Source organism: Trachurus japonicus, chromosome 18 (assembly GCF_045865225.1).
Source record: "Trachurus japonicus isolate A0001 chromosome 18, Traja_1.0".
NCBI classification, from domain to species: Eukaryota; Metazoa; Chordata; class Actinopteri; order Carangiformes; family Carangidae; genus Trachurus; species Trachurus japonicus.
Window position 1 is genome coordinate 18,313,469 of NC_140924.1, and position 19,155 is coordinate 18,332,623.

Sequence of the window (19,155 nt, forward strand, 5' to 3'; positions counted from 1 at the left end):
ACGGCATCAAAATCCACCTCTCTGCGCCGGGCCGCCGCCGCCACCGCCGTGACCCCGAGTAAAGAGGAGCTGGACGGGAAGGGTGGCAGACCTTAGTGTTGGCACTGTGGGGGATGCCAGGGGAGGTGAGAATCACACACACACACTGAGCTGACAGACACACACACACACACACCTATAGCATGCACGAGGGTGGAAGTGACATATGAAGTCGGCTCCTGTAACAGTATCTGATCACGTCCTTTTTGTCCTTTTATGTCCCAGTCAGCAATTTTACTTTAACTTAAAGAGGATCTATGCAAGATTTACCTTTAATAAATTAATAATTTAAATTTAATAAGCAGCTTTGGAGTAATTGTGATGGTTAAATGACTTGTTACTGGGCTCTCTGCCTTCCATGTAGCGTCTCTTGGCTGAAAACCAACATTGTAAGATCAGACATGCCCTGTAACCTGTAATTTCTTGTTTATGACAAATAAGTCTACACAGATATCGTAAAACGTATACGATATATAACATTATCCATTGCTCCACAGATTGCCTTCTTGACAGCTTCGTTGAAAACAAATGCACATGGCCGAGGGGGTGGGAGGAAGGTTAGCAAAACGGTGAAAAAGTGACTGGACTTGCATGATAGTTCCCCTTTAAAGCTGCTCTAATCAATATAAAAATGTTAGACACCGTGGGTCACATGACTCTTAATCATGTTAAATACGTCATTCATGGTGATAAATCCACAGATAATCATCCAACTCTGTAGTTTTCTTCAGTTTAAGAGTTGTTTTAGAGTCTTTCAGCTCATTGTTTTGGTTTCTAGTATGAACCTTCACTGCTTAAAGATGCAGGAAGAACAAAAAACAAAACATGCCTTTCACCAACTCGTCATAAACAGCAGAGAAAGTCAGCAGAAAGTGTATTTAACACAGCGAAACATTTAGCAGCTGAAGAGCCACATGTTTCCCTCAGGATTCAGTCAGTCGGTGCAGCTTTGAGTGTATTTCTCAGAAAACTCGTCCACAACTTTATCAGTTTAGACAAACTCTGATATCTGTTTATATTGTGAACTCATGTTAAGCTTCAGCCTGAGGAATAATAACCCAGACAGAAGTGGTCTCTTCACATTCGCTGGGTGATTTGATGTCGCTTTTTCTTTTTTTTTTAAAGCAGAGATTTTTCTTTTTTCTAGCGGATAAACTTTGCCTGAACTTGCGTCCTTGTTGCGCTGCGGCCTGACCCTGTAACAGCAGCTTAACCTCAACGCTGCTGATTCTTACATCTGCTGAAAGGCCGATTCCTCTGCAACCTCTTGAACTTATGAGCCCTTTTCATAATCAACCTGATAATGTCAAAACAACCCGCTGTCAGGATGTTTTATTTCTTCCGGAGAAGTTAACATTCGAAGTCTTCACCAGACATCAATGATATACTGATAAACTCCTGGTTTTTTATGTTAGAAATACACCGGATGTGATTTTCTTTCAATACTCAATCAAGACATATTCCACGTATATGCATATTGAAAAGTAATATAATAATAAAACATATTCAGCTGTCCTCAGGGCTCAAACAATAGATATTAATTAATTACAGCAGTCATCTTTCTGATTTCCAGTGCATTACAAAGTTTTAAGTCCTCTGGGTTTTGCAGCTGAGCCTGATGAAACACTGTGTATATCCAGCATCAATAATACACAGATCAACATGTCGTACACAGGGTATGAGGCTACACCCTTTTAGTCGTGTCGGTCCAAATGGATTTCAAAGTTTCTGCATGTAGCTGCCACGCTGCTGCATTATTTAAGGGGGTAATTAGGTGATTGTGGCTGCTGCACTGTACTGTACGTCTCTGGAGGCCAAAGTCGCTGCAGAGCATTGTTGGGTTTTTTTCTTCTTTTTTTTTTTTAGTTGTAGGTCATCAGATCAGCTTCCTATCCATCCATCTGTCTGAAAGGCAAATATCCCTCCACCCTCGTCTCCACTCATTGTGTTTATTTTGGCCTAATTCCAGCTTCGTGAAATGAGCAAAATACAAGCACTTTAATTGAACAGATAAAAAACCTGGGGCAAAAAACACCATTTACACTGTGTGCAGGCCTGTGAGAGAGCTCGCATGTGTATGTGTGTGTATGTATGTGTGTGTGTGTGCCTTTCACTTCCTGTTGTATCACATCGTTTGTCTGGGCAGAGTGTGTACACATTAGAAAGTGGCTGACTGTCCTGAAGCTGTTGTGGTATCGTTGTCCCAGCGGCATTTGCATCTCTATGTCGTGTTATCTCTACCAACACTAGATTTTATGAATATAATCAGGATGCGTGTCACGACAACAATGGCTTTTGTCAAGCGTTGCCCCGCTGATGAACCAGGATGAGCCGATGCTCCGTGACCTGGATACGAGAGGAGAGGGCCGCTATATTAGAAAGGGTCACGGTGTCAGTGGCAGCGCACGTTCGTGTAAGAAGAAGCAATCGCACACACATGCAACGCGTACATACGACATATATTTAACGGCACGCACATGTAAGCGCTCGCACACACAGGACAAAGTGGCGGTATGCGTGTGCCGGTGGTGGTGGTGGTGGTGGTGGGGATGGATGGCGTTTTCGGTTCATCTCGCAAAGCTTCGTGTTCATGTGCAGGTTAACTGTGCGAAGGCGGCGTTAAAGTGTAATCTGCTGACTGAAAGGGAGCGGGTGAAGGGAGCATGTAGTTTCGACCTTGCTGCTGAGATCAGTTGATCTTTGCAGCTTTACACACAACCAGAGTGTGAGTTCACACAGCAGCTGAACCAGTAAAGTCCGAGGTCACGGCAAAGTCCAGGAGGTTCATTTGGAGGGAAAAGAAAAAAAAAAGTAGGAAATATTCAGCCTGTGCTCGGAGTCTGTTGAATGTTTGCAAAGATCAAACTGTTTTCTATAAATAAATAAAAAAGGTTCTTTAAATGGTTCTAATACAGAGTTTCTTTAAGCTCACTGTGGTCTCGTCATCCTCCGTTTGATTCCTACTGCCCACTGATGCCCAAAAATGCTCAAAAAAGTCCTTAGAGTAGTTTAACACAGTAGCTGGTTTGTGCTTTCGTCTGCCTTTTAAGGATACTGCCCCTAAATCTATAAAAATAACAGAACAATAAGTGGTTTCAAATGAGAGGTTCAGGGACAAACTGGGAAACTGCATCCCAGGACTTGAAAAGTAGAAGTCTGGTAAATGTGCACAACAAGGTGCGTTCACTGGTCTTTGATGCTCATGATAAAGCTCAGAAAAACTGAGAAGAGCTTGAAAATGGACAACGTCATCTGGACACGTTCGGCTAGAAAGACATGAACATTTCAGACCTCCGCTCCAGGCTACATTAGCCACTATTAGCATAACCTGCCTAACTGCCAGAAATTTTTTCTTTTTTTTTCTTTTTAAAGATAGCCTTAACTGTCACCAGTCAAGTTGCATTATGGGTAACATGAGCTCTACAGTGACAAACGCATTGAAAAGACACAATATAAACCAGCAATGTCTGGTTGTGCATCAGTTTTTATCATATTCTTAAACTGTTCATTGTGCTAAACAGCAGAGGACTGTTAATAAACCATTAACTAATGCTTTATAGATGAGTTACAAGACATTGATATGAATAACCTTGATTAAAAATCTCTCTGATGACCATAATAATATAAGTTTGTTGTTTGGACACGTTTATAAAATGAATCCTTTGTGATTAGGACGATATCATGTTCACTGACAAGTTAATAATGTCCTTTCTTCCCCTCAGGGTGTTCATCAGTGTTCATCGTGTAACTTGCACATAAACTAGCTTTCACTTGTGATCAGAGTAACTGTGCCGCTTTGAATCCAAAGCATCTGTTTTATTCTGACGACTTCTGTACATTAGTGGGTGGATCTTGATGTTATCAGAGTGCAGCCTATGGCGGACCTGCTCAGGAGAGGAGACACCCGACAGATGGACAGTATCGCCCTCAGGTTTTGAGAAGAATCACGACCTACAGATGAATCAGATGGGACAGGGCCTGTCATGAGTTAGTTTGAGCTTCACTCACTCCGTAAAAATCCAGAAGTGAATGATGCACGTCTCCTTTCCTATTTCACTTCCTTCTCCTCATCTCTCCACCGTTGTGACATTGACCTTCACGGCCTGCCCGCTCCTTTTCTCACTATCTCACTCCTTTCACCCCCCATCTCTCTCTCTTTCCTTCCCTCTGGTCAGCTGTGAGAATCGTGGAGAACGTGTCCGAGGGTCGTGGAGAAAAAGCTCGGGATTTGTGGGAAGGTGCGAAGGCGGGACCTCGGGGATGAAGGAGCAGGGGAAGGGAGAAGGAAATGAACCCCCTGCAGCAGCGACAGGAACACCGACCTCCTCCTTCCTCCTTCTCTTCGGCACATGTGTGGAGGAGTAACACCTTTATTGACGGCTGAAAGAACCTAACTGTCCGAGGGTGAAGGTTACAGGCGGAGGCTCAGCTGTTGTCAACAGGTGCAATGTATTTGCTCTCTGCCGTATACGACACCGCATACATGACCGGGAGGTAAATCCGGTCACAGGAGCATCCGTCAAGTTGCACGGCTCCACGGGCTACAGCAGCACACATGAGCTCATGCCTCCTCCGGTTGGACACTTTGATCACTCACATGTGGCACAAAAACGTCGCCCAGATGTCGATCTCAAACTCCTTCAGCCCCTTTTTTTCCACTCGCTATCCATCTACCTCACTGTCATTTGACCTGATTGCACCTGTCAGAGGCAGAACCGCTCCCTTTGCTCTGCTCTGCTCTGCTCGGCCACACCCCACCTCCGCCACCTCAGATGCCCCACCCACCCACCCATCACCTCCATCCTCCTCCGCCCTGAACCGGCCCCGCTTACAGCAGAGCGCCTGTGCGGTAGCGCTGCTGAGGGAGGTCGCCGTGCGGTCACTGCGCAAAGCCTGGTCGCATTGTGACTCGGAGCTGCAGAATGTGCCATGGTGCATTAGCGCACTGCCGCCTGGCTGAGCATGAGGCACGGAGAGGAGAGGAGAGGAGAGGAGAAGAGAGGAGGAGAGGAGGAGAAGAGGAAGAAGGATAGGAGGAGCTAAGGGATGGCGTAAAAGGCAGAGAGACTGAGAAGCGAAAGAGGGAAGAGCAGCAGAGGAAGAAAGAGGAGAGCGAGAGGAAGTAAAGTGAGGGCATCAGCGCACTTACACAAGCTGAGCTCAGGAGCCCCAGGGGCACAGGGTCCTTGTAAGGTGGCTCATCAAATATAAAGGCACATCGAGGCTGTGAGTTCGCTCTGGTCTCCACTCCTCATCTTCTTCTTCTCCGTCTTATCTCACTCACTTTTATTCCTTTCTTACTTCTTTTCTACTTCTACTTCCTCTAATTCACTGTTTCATACTGATAAACAAGAGATCTAATAATAAAAACTTGTTTTTCAACAGATTCCTGCTTCTAAAAAAAAGGTTTCATGCCAAAACATTAATATTTTAAGCATTTTAAGCTTCATTTTACAATAAGCCAATATATTACGATCCATTTCAATTCTATAGAGCTGTTAAAGAGAACAGCTTTATGCCCCCTAGATGTAATCGTGCCTAATATCTTCCATGATTCCCGTCCATCTGCACTATCCAGAGGGGGAACAAATTAATAATAGTAACAACAATGACAGGATTAGATTTTATAAATAAAGTTATAAAACGGATGATAATACTTTTGCGTCTCCATCCCTCCCTGCAAACCTCAGAGCCATTGGTCAGGTGCAGCTAGTCGAGCAGAAGCTTGTATTGCACCACCAATTAAAAACAGATGGGGTGCGATTGGATGATGTAATCGACCAATGGGAGAGCCTGCCGGGAGGATGCTGGGACATGATCTCATTTTCATCCTTGCCCTAAGCAGGTTTAGACAGCTCTGATCGGCCAGTTGCTAATCTGCCCTGCACCAACTGGGTGTGCTGTACCTAATACATGCACGCACACTGGATGCGCATACACACACACACACACAAAACCACGTTCCATTGTAGTTTTTTGAATGTAATGCGCATTTCGGTGAAAGAAAAAGAAATTCAGAGTGCACATCTCTGAGTTAAAACCCCTCATATAAACAGCAGCCGTAATCTACGACCGTCACACGTCAGAAAGCTTTTAAGATTTTAGAGCTTTTAAGGAGTACACACTCACATACAGACTACATTTGACAGTACACGGGCAACCAAACACACACACACACACAGCTGTCAGAAGAAAGAGGTCGTGTCGAGGGTCGTTGTCCAGGGACTTGTGCTGAAAAATCAAACATGAAAGAGCTCTACACCGAAGGCTCCGTACAACCTCCATGTGACATGTGACAGAGGTCAAAAGAAGTCACCGAGGCCACGGCGGGGGCACGATGTTCTTTTACTATTAACCCTTACGCACTCACAAACACTGTATACGCTTTAATATGCACACACACACAGAGTTGACTTGCTTACCCTTTCTGTGTGTCGCTGCACGGCCATGTTGTGATAACAGCAGAGGCTTGGGGAGGGGAGGGGGGTCGGTTGGAGTCTGTGACCTGACCTTGACCTTCCACTGGACACTGATCAAGTCGCTGGGCAGAAAAGAAGAGAATAAAAAAGTAAGCACAAATTAAAGAAGAGAATAAAAAATACAGATGCATGTAAATAACTATAACATAAACAAGAAAAGATAACTACCCAGAATTGCAAAATCAAATCAAAAAAAAAAATCAAAAGATAATTTAATAAGTTGCAAAAGTTACATTTCATATTTCTTTTTCCTCTTTATTCATAAAGCAACCCTGAAGGAATCAATTGAAGGTATTATTTTGGGTTGGGAATTAATATTGCATTGATGTACACTTGTGTTGAAAGCAAGATTAAATTCATTGGGTCACAGTTTACCATAAAATAATCTATTAATGGAAGATTTGTTTTGACTTCAAGATGAGTGGTAAAAAATAGAAACTGAACAACTCTGATAAAGTTGATTTCCCTAATTTATAACCCCCTCACTAATTTACTTAAACCTCTGCTCCGTATATTCAGTACAGTATTTCTGCCATGACTCAGTATGTACAGTAAATGCAGTGAATTACATTATGGTCACAGCTATTGACCACTTGACCCCTGACTGGACAGAGAGGCCTGATCCTCGCTGAGCGCATTGATTCCTCAGGGATATAGAGAATATTACTGCTCCACTTCATATCGGCCTCACGTGCAGCGGCCGACCCGGGGTGCGTTGGAATAAACGGGTCCTATGAGGCCTCCGCAGCGCTGGTCCGATCAATCCGCTTTACTCAGGGGCCAATCCCGATGCCCCATCAATATAGCTGCACCAGAGATGTGTGACAGAGCTGTGGACTCCACATAGGAGGGTGGAGGTATCCATTTCTGCCATGCCTGCAGCCACTCATCTGCCTGTATCTGTCACAAGCTATTTCACTGGCTCAGACATAAACATGTGTTATTGAACACGCTGCATAAGGAAGCAGCTTTTTATTTTCAGTGTTATTCCAGAGATGGAAGAAGAACTGGCAATTACATGTGGATGAAGGCTGAATCTATGAAACATGTTGGGTGCGACTGCTGAATAAAAATATTCTTGTATCAGGTGGCTGCCCCTGCATTTACTGAGCTTTTCTGACTGGAACATCTGCAGCCCCCTTCTTTTTTTTTATTCTGTTACCTTGAGAAAAAAAAATTGGGAAAAAGAGAAAGTTGACCTTCCTTAAACACTCCAACATCACTGAATAAAAAATAAATCTTTGAAGACAAAGTGAACACCAAATAAATAGAGTGGGGCGTGCTTTATGATGCCACAGTAGCCTACAGAAAAAGACTAACATAGCACTCCTATCAAATATTCAGAAATTAAACTACAGAATCAATATGTAAATCACAATTGTATTTCTAATCTAATAAAGGTGAGGATTACATAAATTAACAAGTGTTGCTTCATGATTATTTTGAGTTTGTTGTAATAACTTAGGCTAACTGTTGAAATGGTGGTTCATTTTTCTTTCTTTTTTTAGCTGTTGATGGTTGCATTAGTTTAGTTGAAAACATATAGTAAAAAAAAAACATTTACCTTAGCATCCTCTTGTGTTTTTGATGTAGGGCGATTTTGAAAGGAGGATTTTCTATTTCTATTTCTTTACTTATTCGCATTTTTATTGGTATTTATTTCCTTTTTGTTTCATTACTTCCGGTATCAAAGCTAACGAGAGTGACGTTTCCATAGCAACCATGGAGCCCGTCAACAAAGCCAGAAAACGGAGACGCGGAAGACTCAAAAACAGGTAAAATAACGTTTATAATGTTTAAGATTTTTTATTTATTTATTTGTTTATAATTTATGTGTAAACTTTTTACACATTAAACCAAGCTAACTGCTATGTACGCTTTATTTGTATAGTAGTTTTTTGAACGCCACACACACGACACTACCGTGAAAGAAAATCACAACCTGCAAAAGTTGCGACGTTCTTAATCGTGACGTAATGACGTTTTAATTACAACCTGTGTCTACATCGTTGCACCAAAGACGGTTTATGAAGTAAATAAGAGTATCTTTGGTTGTGCTGTTGTGTGATCTGGCAGGACAGAGTCCGGCGGAGCTCAGGCAGACGGGGTGATGTTCCCCGCTGTGGCTGGAGGAGGGAGCAGGGAGGAGATGGGTGTCTGGACGAACAGACCAAAGGTAACTAACACTAACAGCTCAAGTGTGCAGGTGTTTATCCACTAGGTTAAGATACTTACTACAGAAATAGGGCCATTAGTGGTTTATTCACATTTATCACTTAACTACAAATAGTTAACAATTAGGTAAGTTTTTGCATTTGGAGGCAAAAAAAAAAAACTTTCCACTGACCATTTTGGATCTCTGCAGGACTCTTTAGTCTTCTTGTCTCTGAAGATACACTCTCTATGCCTCCCTGGTGATAAAGAACAGAGAGAAGCTTTAAAAATGGGGGGGGGGGGGCAAATTACAAAACTGCACACTGCACAAATTTAGATGTCATGCATTAATAAACAACAACATTCAAAAAGCTTAAAAGAAAAATTGTTTTGTTAAATTACTGCTGTGTTATCCTGTAGGCTTGAATGGCAACACAACAAAACACTAAAATGTAACAGACCTTTATCACAGCACACACTTTGACTTCCCATTAAATGAATACTAATGTCTTATCAAACAGAAGTGATCAAGTCGATTGCCAATACCTTTTTTTAATGTGCACAATGGTATTTAGTTTAACATCTTCTTTTCAAACACCACATATTAGATTAGCACCCGTTCAGCAGGTGTGTTTAAATCTCCAGGTGCAGCTAGTGCGGTTGATTGTGCACAGGTGCAAGTAATGACTATCAATCAGCCTAGACCTAAATGAAACGCAGTCATCGTTAATGCCATTAGTTACACCTGTGTTCTCCTGCTATGACGGGTCAAAACACTGGCAGTGGCATTACCGCCCTCGCACTCGCCCACCTTTTTTTCCTCAAGGCCAGTTTGACTCAGTAAGACATCAGGTCATGTAGGGTGAGTGACGCTGTAGCTGAATTTAAGCAGTAAACAGTTTTAGAGACTTACATGTTGTGCTTCTCTGCGTGTTTCTTCCTCCAGACACTGACAGCGCTCCACATGGCCTGTCTCATCGGACAGCTTGATACCATCCGGCTCCTGGTGGAGTCCACGCCAGAGTGCATGGACAGCGTGGACCCCGAGGGGCGCCGGCCCATCCACATGGTCATGTCCTCCCAGAGCTCACCCAACACCTCGGCCTGCCTCAGATACCTGCTGGAGAACGGAGCCGACGTTAATGTGTAGGAGCCTCATGTTCTTCAGCTGTCACTTTAGAAAACTGCATCTCAGACTAAAGTGAGAATAGAACGATTAAATCATTTTAGTCACTATGATGATTACAATGAGATGCTGGTGGAAGTTTGTAGTTTGTGGGAGAGATAATGACGATAACGAGTATAATGACGACAGTGATGATAATGAATACAGATAAACATGATATTTTTGTTCTTTTGTTATCGTTTTTACCAGAACCACAGACTCGGGGCAGACGCCGCTGCACCTGGCCGCCTCCGAGGGCTTCATGGACTGCTCAGAAATCCTCGTGCAGGCCGGTGCCGATGTGTTGGCCAAGGACGGCATGGGGCACACACCTCTGGATATGACCCGCATCTGGTGCCGCCGCAAGGTGGCAAGGTAACAAGCTGAAGGAACAATTGACCCTTTGTTGGCCTTCTGATTGGTCTGCTGATCCACCAATCAGAGCGCTTCTCCCCATGTCACATGTTGCACAACATTCTAAGGTTGGACAACCCTGGAATGAAACCCTATGAAACGAGATAGGTAGACAGCAAGTTTTTTGGCAAAAACCACTTAATAATTTTTCAATATGGTTAAAATGTGCCTGGGGTTCCTGCAATAGCAACTCACGATATCTGGAACGTATTCCTGGAGTCATTTTTATCCCATTCCCCAAACCCAAGACATCAATAAACATAGGCTACTTGGCCCATGTGTACTGTATAACATATTACTTTAACCTTCTGTTAGTTGAGCTTAATAATAGGGTTTGGGGGTGGTCCACTAGGGGGAGCTCTAGGCATAGGTCAGGGGTTAACTGTTAACAAAGTTTTGTTTGTTGTTGTGTGCAGTCCTCATGAGAAGTGAGCCTGTTTTTCCCTGGCTGTACTGAAGTGCTAAGCTCATTCATCCTCCAGTCCACTCTCTGGTCGTGTTCTTTAACAGAGAAGATCTAATACCTTCAAAGTTATCTAGCAAAGTAACATTACCGCTGCTAATGTCTTTTGAACTTTGTGAAGTTTTACGAGGAGAAACGGGAGATCGGCGGAGATTAAGCGTTAGCTTGTAGCTAACGTTAGCTAGCGTCGTTAGCTACTAGCTAGTGAGTGACCAAAACAATGATTTTTCCCCATTTTTCGGAAAAGTCAGGTAATGCCTGTTCGATCGCTCTTTAGCCACGTCTGTCCTCTATCATGGACACTATTTTTCTGATGTTTAAGTTAATTAAAATTTTCCTTACAAGCAATTTAAATCTGCCTAATTTTCAATGGTTTCCAATGGGAGTTAACCCTTCCGTGACCATTGTTTGTCCAACCTAGCAACAGTAACCGTGGGGGGCGGGGCCTTGACAAAGGGTCAATTCACAGAAAAAACAAAAATCAGTTTCAGGGAACTTGCCATTGGTTTATATAGAGAGCCTAAGCAGAAGCAGGAAGTAACGCTCGCCATGGGAACTCAATTTGGAGAAAATCGATTGAATTGTGTCATGAGAAAAAATATGACATCTCCCTGTTTAAAACGTTGCACTTCATGCCAGGAAATCAGCAGCTTGTCGTAACCAGAAAGACTACAGGTGGCGTAGGTGACGTCACACACCAAATGCCACCTTTTCCCGTGTCAGTTGGTGACGTATTTTTTGTGGGACACAGACCTTGTACTGTAGTCCGTAGAGCGGTCTTCACACAAAATAAATTCTTCCGTTGCCGTTTTACTACAAACTGATTTTTTGGCGTGAAACACAATGTTTTAAACAGGTAGAGGTCATGTATTTTTCTCATGACACAATTCAATCAGATCACAAAATAAAATTTTGACTCCCATTCATTTGCATGGAGACTTTTTCCGAATTGAGGTCCCATGACGAGCTTCTCTTCCACATCGATTAGGCTCTCTATTTGAACAGACTTCCTGTGTGTGTGTGTAGGTATCTGAAAAGCTGTATGTGGAAGGCAGAGAAGAAGAAAGAAATGGAGGAGAGGAAGCAGGCCCAAGCTTTACACACTGATCTTGTGGACATGTTCCGGCTGTATAAACTCAGAAGAAGGGTCAGTGTGTTCAGTATTATTCATAACACAGTGAGGACGTTTTTGCAGCATATGTAACTCACTTTTCCTGACATGTGATTCCAGCCACTGATAGACGAGAGGATCGAGGAGTGGGAGGAGAAGAAGGGTCTTCCTCACATCAAGGATTTCACCCCCACGGTCTTGGCGAGCCAGTACCACACCCACTGCCTCTCGTCCAATCAGGCCAACAAACACGCCAAGGGTCTGTGTAAACACCAGCCGAGATGTCCCCTGGAGGATCATGGGAGGCCGCCTACAGCCCCGGCCCCCAGGCCCTGGACCATCTACACGGGCCTCCCGCCGGAGAAGCCCCCCGCGGTGCCCGACCTCAGAGAGACGGTCCGGCTGTGGAGGGACGGCCGCAGCCGGCAGCCTCAGTACAGCACCAAGTGGGAGAGCCGGCCTCGAGCCGCCCCCGACCTGCCGATGGACGTCCTTGAGAGGGCGCTGTTCCCCAGAGCCTTCCCCTCCAGGATCCCGTCCCCTCGCCACTTCGAGCCGCAGGACATCGCGGAGGTCCAGCAGCTCCGGAGCCCCCAGGACCGGAGCACCTCCCCCTGGACGGAGGTGGCCATGCACCTGGTGGAGGTGCTGGAGCCTGGACACTACTGGGAGGAGGAGGAGGAGGTCGAACCAGACGTGAAACTAGTCGACAGCTGTTGATTAAAACATCGTCGTCTCGTCTGTTATGAAAAATTTTGATATATTCTTACGTAGTTTGTGGATAGCACATGAAAAAAGTTACAGATTTTAGGACGATTTACATAAAAAGGAGGAAAAACGTACTAAAGAATGTATCTTTTTTTTTTAGGTTTTGTTTGCTCTCTGTCTACATCTACCTGAGGAAGACTGAAATGTTGTTTAATACATTTAACTGGTGTGTGCAAGTATAGACAGTGTGCAGGGGTTTTTCCTCCTTTTTTTGATGCCGTCTGCTGAGCTCCACCTACGCACCTGTTTAAGACCGTTTTGGTGTGCACAGAATGATTGACATAGAAATTAACATTCGCATTTTAAGAATTAGAGGATTATTTCCTTTTAGGGAAACGTGTCACACAGAGGTCTGGCAGCGACCTCTGTGAAATCTCACATCGTAGCTATTAACAGGCACAGAAGCATAAAATAACCACCTTTATAACGTCATCTTAAAGTGACAAAAATTAAAAATGTCACACACACAGACACACATACACACACGCTGCAGCTCCAGAAGCAGGGTGAAGCGAGGGGTGAGAGAAAGGTGAGAAAACCTCAGTGTCACCTGCCACAGATGTAGCTCTGCACTTTCACTGATCCCCCCCAGGGAACTGACTGGGGATCCAGGTGAGGGCCTGTCAACAGCCTGAGTGTGTGTAACTGCAAGCTGTGGCCTGTCAACTAAAGGTAGGTGTGTGTGTGTGTGTGTGGTTTTGTCATGTCCCTTTACTTGATGAAGCACTTCACACCTCAGCGGGGGTCAAAGTGCACACACTGGCCTCGACCTGGAGCACCCGCTGTGACTGGACCACATGGGACTAGAGTAACATAGTGCCATTCACCCAGACAGTCTGGCACACACACACACACACACACAAACACACGACAGAGTGAAGTTCAGGGTGTGACAACGTTTAGAAAATCCATTTAACTCCAAATAAATCTTCTAAACCAGACTTGATGTGGTTTGATTTGAAATGATGAATCCGTTCCTCTAATTTCGTCTTTATTTCCTTGAACGCTAACCTTGAAAAGAAGCATTTAATCTGCAAGTTACTTCAACAAAATGTTTTATTACACAGCTGTGTGCATACCAGCCTACAATGAATCGCACTCTGTAATTGGTAGAAAGAATTTCTCTCTTTCATGGGTAAAACTTTGATCAAAACCATTTTGAGCAGCTTTTGTTTTTTTTTTCTCCCCCCCACCCAAACACCTGTAAGATTACAAGAGTCATTCACAGGTTCGATCTTCACAAGTGTTTTCATTTGTCTTCGATGATGAAATGTACAAAAGTCAGTTTGTTACGGTGAATTCTTAAAAACGCCCCCAGGTTGCAGACCGACTGCTGCACTGGTGATGATAAACGAGTGTGTAAGATGCACAGAAACAAAACAAAAAAACAATCTCACCAAGTGCATTGTTTCTCCTGCCACATGTTGATCATCCAGAGTGGGTTTCCTGTTTTAGGTGCTTTTATTTAAACCCCTTTTCATCAATGTGATGCGACAGGGCAGAGCTTTTACATCAGGACACACCTAGTAACGTCTCCAGAGATCACAAGCTGATTTATTATAATTTAAGACTACAGAGTAGACTGCCCCCTTCTCATTTTAAATAACTTTTATAAGAGCTCCTGCTGGTGGATTCTACGATTATTTCAAACCAAAAACAAAAACAAACCTGGATTAAGCCAGAAAGTACCTTCAAGATGTGTCTTTCATCTCCAACCCTCCTTCTTCATCGTGTTTATTCTCCTAAACTCTCTTCAGTGCTACTTTGTGTATTGACTCTGATGATGGAGTGTGAGACCTACACACACACACACTGAAATCACAGCAGGATGTCATGTCAAGAAGGAAAAACTGATCATGATTTATCTGCCAAAGTCAAAAGTTACAGGTGTCTGGTGGCTGTTAATTTTCAAAACCCCGCACAAACATCTTTTAATACCAAAGCTTTAAAAAATGGAGGAGTCCAATGTGACAATAAGAAAGCATTGCGCTACAGAGAAGATCCCCTCGGTGAGGTCTCTAGTAGGTGTTCTTGGCAGTCAGTACAGACAGACAGACAGACAAGACAAGACAAGACGGACAACGATGGACAAACACGGCCTGTGTAAACTCGTCAACTCGTCCAGCAGGAAGCTCGGCTCTGCTCCGCTCATTGGTCCGTCCTTCTTTGTGTGCTCTACTCCGTCCCCTTTTGGCCGCTGCTTCGTTTTAGTCCCATCCAGAAAACAAATTTCCACAGTCTTTCCTGCTTCCTCTTCATCTCCAGCACACACACACACACACACACACACAGACAGACACACACACCCCAACTCCTGAACCTGCGCCCCGAGTCCGAGCTCCTCAGTACATTTTCTGTCGGCTGGGCAGCACTGCCTCCTTGAGGAAAGAGAAGATGAGGAGGATCCCCGACCTCTTGCCCCTCTTGCCCTTGGTGAAGTAATTAGACACCACATCGTCTAAAAAGCAGAAAAAAGGGGCAATTGTGATTAATTACACAATCCATCAATCATCCCTACACACTTATTGTGTACAGAACCACAGGGGGCTGAAGCCCCTGTGAGTGAATTTTTACACTCTACCGACACCTAGAAAGTAGGAAATGTGACAAAATAAATGACAAAAAAGTTTACAAAATTACCTGAAAAGTTGTTTGTATCAATGTAAAATCCATAGAATTTGTTTCATACATTCAATCAGTTAAACTGCTTCTTAGAGATACTCTGAGAAAAGTTATGCGCCCAACGTGGGGCTCGAACCCACGACCCTGAGATTAAGAGTCTCATGCTCTACCGACTGAGCTAGCCGGGCTAATGCTAACACCAGCATAGACACAGATGTTCAGCCGACTGATAGTAGTCATGCAACACAGTTATGACCGGTTTTTCATTAGCAGGGCAAGGCAAACAAAACAGTATAAGCAACAGGTTGACCAATGTTTGATATACAGTGACAACAAATCAGAAGAGTGTACACACTGTGCAACACCACTTAAGCGTAAAACAATGGATTTAAAGGGATAGTTCAACATTTTGGCAAATTCTCCTATTGCCATAATCCCTATCGTCATAGCAGTAGGTTCATTGCCTTTAATTATCGGTGCATGTTGTTTTGAGATCAGCGGGGCAGAGACGTGAGCTGCTCAGTGAACACAATGGAGGTGAACGGTACAGGTCCCCTGTCCCTCATCAAACTCATCAAATACACAATCCAACAACTCCAAAATGCTCTGGTGGACAAGTTGTGACCTGCACATTCACCACACTTTGAAATCATGATTTATAATTATGTAACATCACGACACATGAAGCAAATACTCTGAACTACTTTTTTGCTTTTGAAATTATCCGCCCAGCAGCCGCGTCTGTAATGTAGTTCCAGCTGCATTTGCCTCGAAAACAACTCTGTCTCATAATGTTACATTATTATTTCATAGCGTGGTGAATGTGCAGGTCACTTGTCCACCAGAGCGTTTTGGAGTTGTTGGATTGTGTATTTGGTGAGTTTGATGAGGGACAGGGGACCTGTACCGTTCATCTCCATTGTGTTCACTGAGCAGCTCACGTCTCTGCTCCGCTGATCTCAAAACAACATGCACCGATAATTAAAGGTAATGAACCTACTGCTATTACTATAGGGGTTATGGCAATAGGCGAATTTGCCAAAATGTTGAACTATCCCTTTAACCACAGATAAATCAGAGGCTCTCTAATAAAAACAACTTTAAAGGTGATAACATTTCTCACCTCCTTGTTGTATAGTGGACGGCAGCACATTCTCTCCTGCTGACAGCGACACAAAGAAGGCGAAGGGGATCACCCACAGGCAGATGGTGAAGTAGGCCAGCACCTGAGGCCAACCAGGAATACATGGAAAAATATGATTATTAACATGAATGGAAACATGATAGAGCAGCATACATGCCTGTGCTTGATCGTATATATTATATAACGCTGCACATGCATCATAAACCTGAGCTGTGTCACCCACTTACCTCTGAGAATGGATAATACTCTTGTGCAAAGTACTGAAAGGCCATGTAATGGTTCACCACCACCAACACTGCAGACAGGAAAGACACAAGAAAAACAAACATGTACACGTCATTGGTATACGAGACTCAACACTCTCTGTTTTAAACTATAATCAGGTAAAACATAAAACAAGTCCAATGCCAGTTTCTGTGGTACTGACCACAGGAGAGGATGAAGTTGGGGGAGCTGAGCAGGATGTAGGGGAAGGTCTGCAAGAGGCCGAAGTACACCAGGTTGGTGAAGAGACCGACTCCCACCATCAACATTGGGAAGCCTTCAAAGAGATAGAGACCTGCCAGCACACCTGTTGAGAACTGGACACACACACACAGCACAGTAATAATAGTTAAACAGCAGCTTGTTATTATCCCTGAATATGTAATTTCTATAGTAAAAAAGGTAATTTACTCACCAGTATCATGTATCTTATTATTCGACTTGTGGCTACTGTGTATTCTTCTATTAGTTCTGCCAAGTAGTACAGGCCAGCAGCTGGGTGAAAGAGGAAGGGAACAGGAAAACAACACAAAAAAAACACAGATAAGAAGAATGCTTTGTCATAGCGGTGATGAGGTATCAACACAAACCACAGTTAAAACACACACACTAAGGCTGGTGAATGTATTTCCTCAAGTCACCACTTTTGTTGCAGATTAAGTGATTAAATTTGATAATGTAATCAGAGTGTTTAAGAATAAAGACGGCATTGTTTTGTGGAGGAAACACTACACACTAACCCTTTACCAGGATCAGTCTATTTTCATAACAGTAATATAGCATTAATAAAAAAAAACAGGGCTTGGACTAGTTTGACAATACAATAGTTTTTTTCATCACCACCATAGGTATACTGTGAGAAACCTCTTAAATAATGTTTCTGCCTGTCACAAATGTCTATATAGTTTACAAAGGTTCACAAATGTTAATTGCAAGACTTGTTCAAATGAAGGAGAGTGTGAGTCTGGCCAGACATCTGAGGCTGAATTTGACTATTTAACAGTTTTGATGCTTGAGGAATGAAAACAGAAAACTTCATTAGCCCATAACGGAAGTTCCCAGGTAGTGAAAACTTTCAGTTCAGCAGCTATACAAGTAAAAAATAAATAAATAAAATAAAAAAAGTCAATCAATCCCCTCACTATATTAGAGAGATGCCACGTGTGCAGTATTACATGTCAATAATAACGCAGATGCTTAGCAGCCAGTTTCCATATGTTACATCATTTGACAGCCGATGGGCGAAGTCCTTAATGGAGGGAAGGAGACAATATTATCGTTCACTGGCCAAAAAGGATTTCCCCACAACCTGGCAACCCAAAACCTGTCCTCATTTGATATATACTAATAGACCATTATGGTATTTTACCTACTTATAGATTCACTTTCTGTTACACCACTGGAGTGCAGCAGTCAGGAGGAGCCACACCTGACAGCTGCAGCAGGTGCTACGTGGACAGGCTCGGAGCCAAGTTTCCCTTTATGAGCTCAGTGTTAACTAAACACCTTGTGTTACCTTAATACCTCATGTCAACAGATGAAAACGTCCCCAAATTGAGGTTACTGAGACTTAAACCCTCCATGCTAACCCTCCCACTGCACACCCCGCAAAGATGTCACTTTATTTTAGTTGTTTTTTACTCCGTCAGATATTATTATGAACGATCGGGTTTGCTTTGATATCTACAGATCGATTAGTTTGTATAAATAAACTCTGGAGAGCCAGAAGAAAGAGAGAAATAACGGTATATTTTACAAATTACATGCAGCAAAAGTGTTTACATCGTCCAATTTAAAATGGAAATGGCACAATGTAACAATAAGAAACCGATATACTGACAATAAAATAGTTTGTAGTTTGACAATATGTAACGTTGTCATGTTTGTCCCACTGTGATGGGAAGCTAGCTACAGTAGTCTAAGCTAAGCAAGCAGGTGCACATACCTCCATGAAATAACAAACACAAGTTACTTTTTGTGCAGTAGAGTTGTTATTTTGCATTTGCATGTTTTATTTACACATTTATCTGTGCTATAGAGGCCGTGGCTTTGTTACAACCCGAGTCCCAGTAACGTTTCACTGGTGCAACTTTCGCCGGCTGGTTTTGGCTTCGCTAGCATTAGCACTGTTAGCATGATGCACTTACCTATCGCTAGGGTGACGAAGGATATCTGGACAACCAACGACAGCCAGCTGAGTAAATAAATAAACCACATCTCTCTGCATATGAAACAACAACACACAAAAATATGAGAACGATACAGGAAAATGAAAGAAAAGGCAGCTAGCCGACTGCTAACTAGCACTGGTCAAAGTTCCTCCCCCTGTGTTTTCAGTGCAGGGCGGAGAAGAAGGTGTCAGCGCCGGGGAGGAGGAGCGGCTGCAGCGCCGCCGGCGGCCGGAGGGGGAACTGCAGCAGCCTGACTATAATGCCTAGAGATACACGAAGACAACATAATCAAATGGTTTATGGGTCTGGAAGCCCATTAATATCAGAAATGTAATGAAATATATATATATTTTTAAGTATT

General features: G+C 43.4%; 2 protein-coding genes, 1 long non-coding RNA gene and 1 other non-coding gene across 7 annotated transcripts in view; 1 reads left to right on the plus strand and 3 right to left on the minus strand.

Moving 5' to 3' along the window:
* Positions 1-8,931, minus strand: part of LOC146969094 (uncharacterized) — a 25,563-nt gene extending 16,632 nt beyond the window's left edge. The window contains exons 1-2 of one of the 4 annotated variants that reach the window (XR_015034218.1): positions 8,866-8,931; positions 6,462-6,568 (exon numbers count right to left, since the gene is read on the minus strand). This is a non-coding gene — a long non-coding RNA (uncharacterized LOC146969094). Of the gene's footprint in view, positions 1-6,461; positions 6,581-8,082; positions 8,156-8,865 lie in introns of those variants that run through there. The other 3 variants (XR_015034219.1, XR_015034217.1, XR_015034216.1) reach the window with 3 other exon arrangements.
* Positions 8,214-12,636, plus strand: ankrd53 (ankyrin repeat domain 53). The gene is made up of 6 exons (XM_085759184.1): positions 8,214-8,293; positions 8,595-8,694; positions 9,619-9,818; positions 10,048-10,212; positions 11,741-11,861; positions 11,946-12,636. Exons 1-6 carry the CDS (start codon positions 8,241-8,243, stop codon positions 12,543-12,545), a joined length of 1,239 nt encoding a protein of 412 aa, XP_085615310.1. The 5' UTR covers positions 8,214-8,240; the 3' UTR covers positions 12,546-12,636.
* A 995-nt stretch (positions 12,637-13,631) lies between these two features.
* tex261 (testis expressed 261) lies at positions 13,632-18,961 on the minus strand. The gene is made up of 6 exons (XM_085759185.1): positions 18,771-18,961; positions 17,039-17,118; positions 16,787-16,940; positions 16,587-16,654; positions 16,339-16,441; positions 13,632-15,051 (listed from the first exon to the last, which is right to left on the minus strand). Exons 1-6 carry the CDS (start codon positions 18,838-18,840, stop codon positions 14,936-14,938), a joined length of 591 nt encoding a protein of 196 aa, XP_085615311.1. The 5' UTR covers positions 18,841-18,961; the 3' UTR covers positions 13,632-14,935.
* On the minus strand, positions 15,331-15,403 carry trnak-cuu (transfer RNA lysine (anticodon CUU)). Its single transcript has one exon. It is a non-coding gene; the product is annotated as a tRNA-Lys (tRNA).
* Positions 18,962-19,155: the final 194 nt, after the last annotated feature.

Excerpts from the sequence above, each read along its gene's own strand:
- ankrd53 (XM_085759184.1), top strand. The coding sequence starts at position 8,241 with ATGGAGCCCGTCAACAAAGCCAGAAAACGGAGACGCGGAAGACTCAAA. Across the intron at positions 9,819-10,047 it reads AACGGAGCCGACGTTAATGT|AACCACAGACTCGGGGCAGA; the intron begins GTAGGAGCCTCA and ends CGTTTTTACCAG. Across the intron at positions 11,862-11,945 it reads TGTATAAACTCAGAAGAAGG|CCACTGATAGACGAGAGGAT; the intron begins GTCAGTGTGTTC and ends ATGTGATTCCAG.
- tex261 (XM_085759185.1), bottom strand. The coding sequence starts at position 18,840 with ATGTGGTTTATTTATTTACTCAGCTGGCTGTCGTTGGTTGTCCAGATA. Across the intron at positions 17,119-18,770 it reads CTTCGTCACCCTAGCGATAG|CTGCTGGCCTGTACTACTTG; the intron begins GTAAGTGCATCA and ends TCTTTCACCCAG. Across the intron at positions 16,655-16,786 it reads CAACTTCATCCTCTCCTGTG|TGTTGGTGGTGGTGAACCAT; the intron begins GTCAGTACCACA and ends TCCTGTCTGCAG.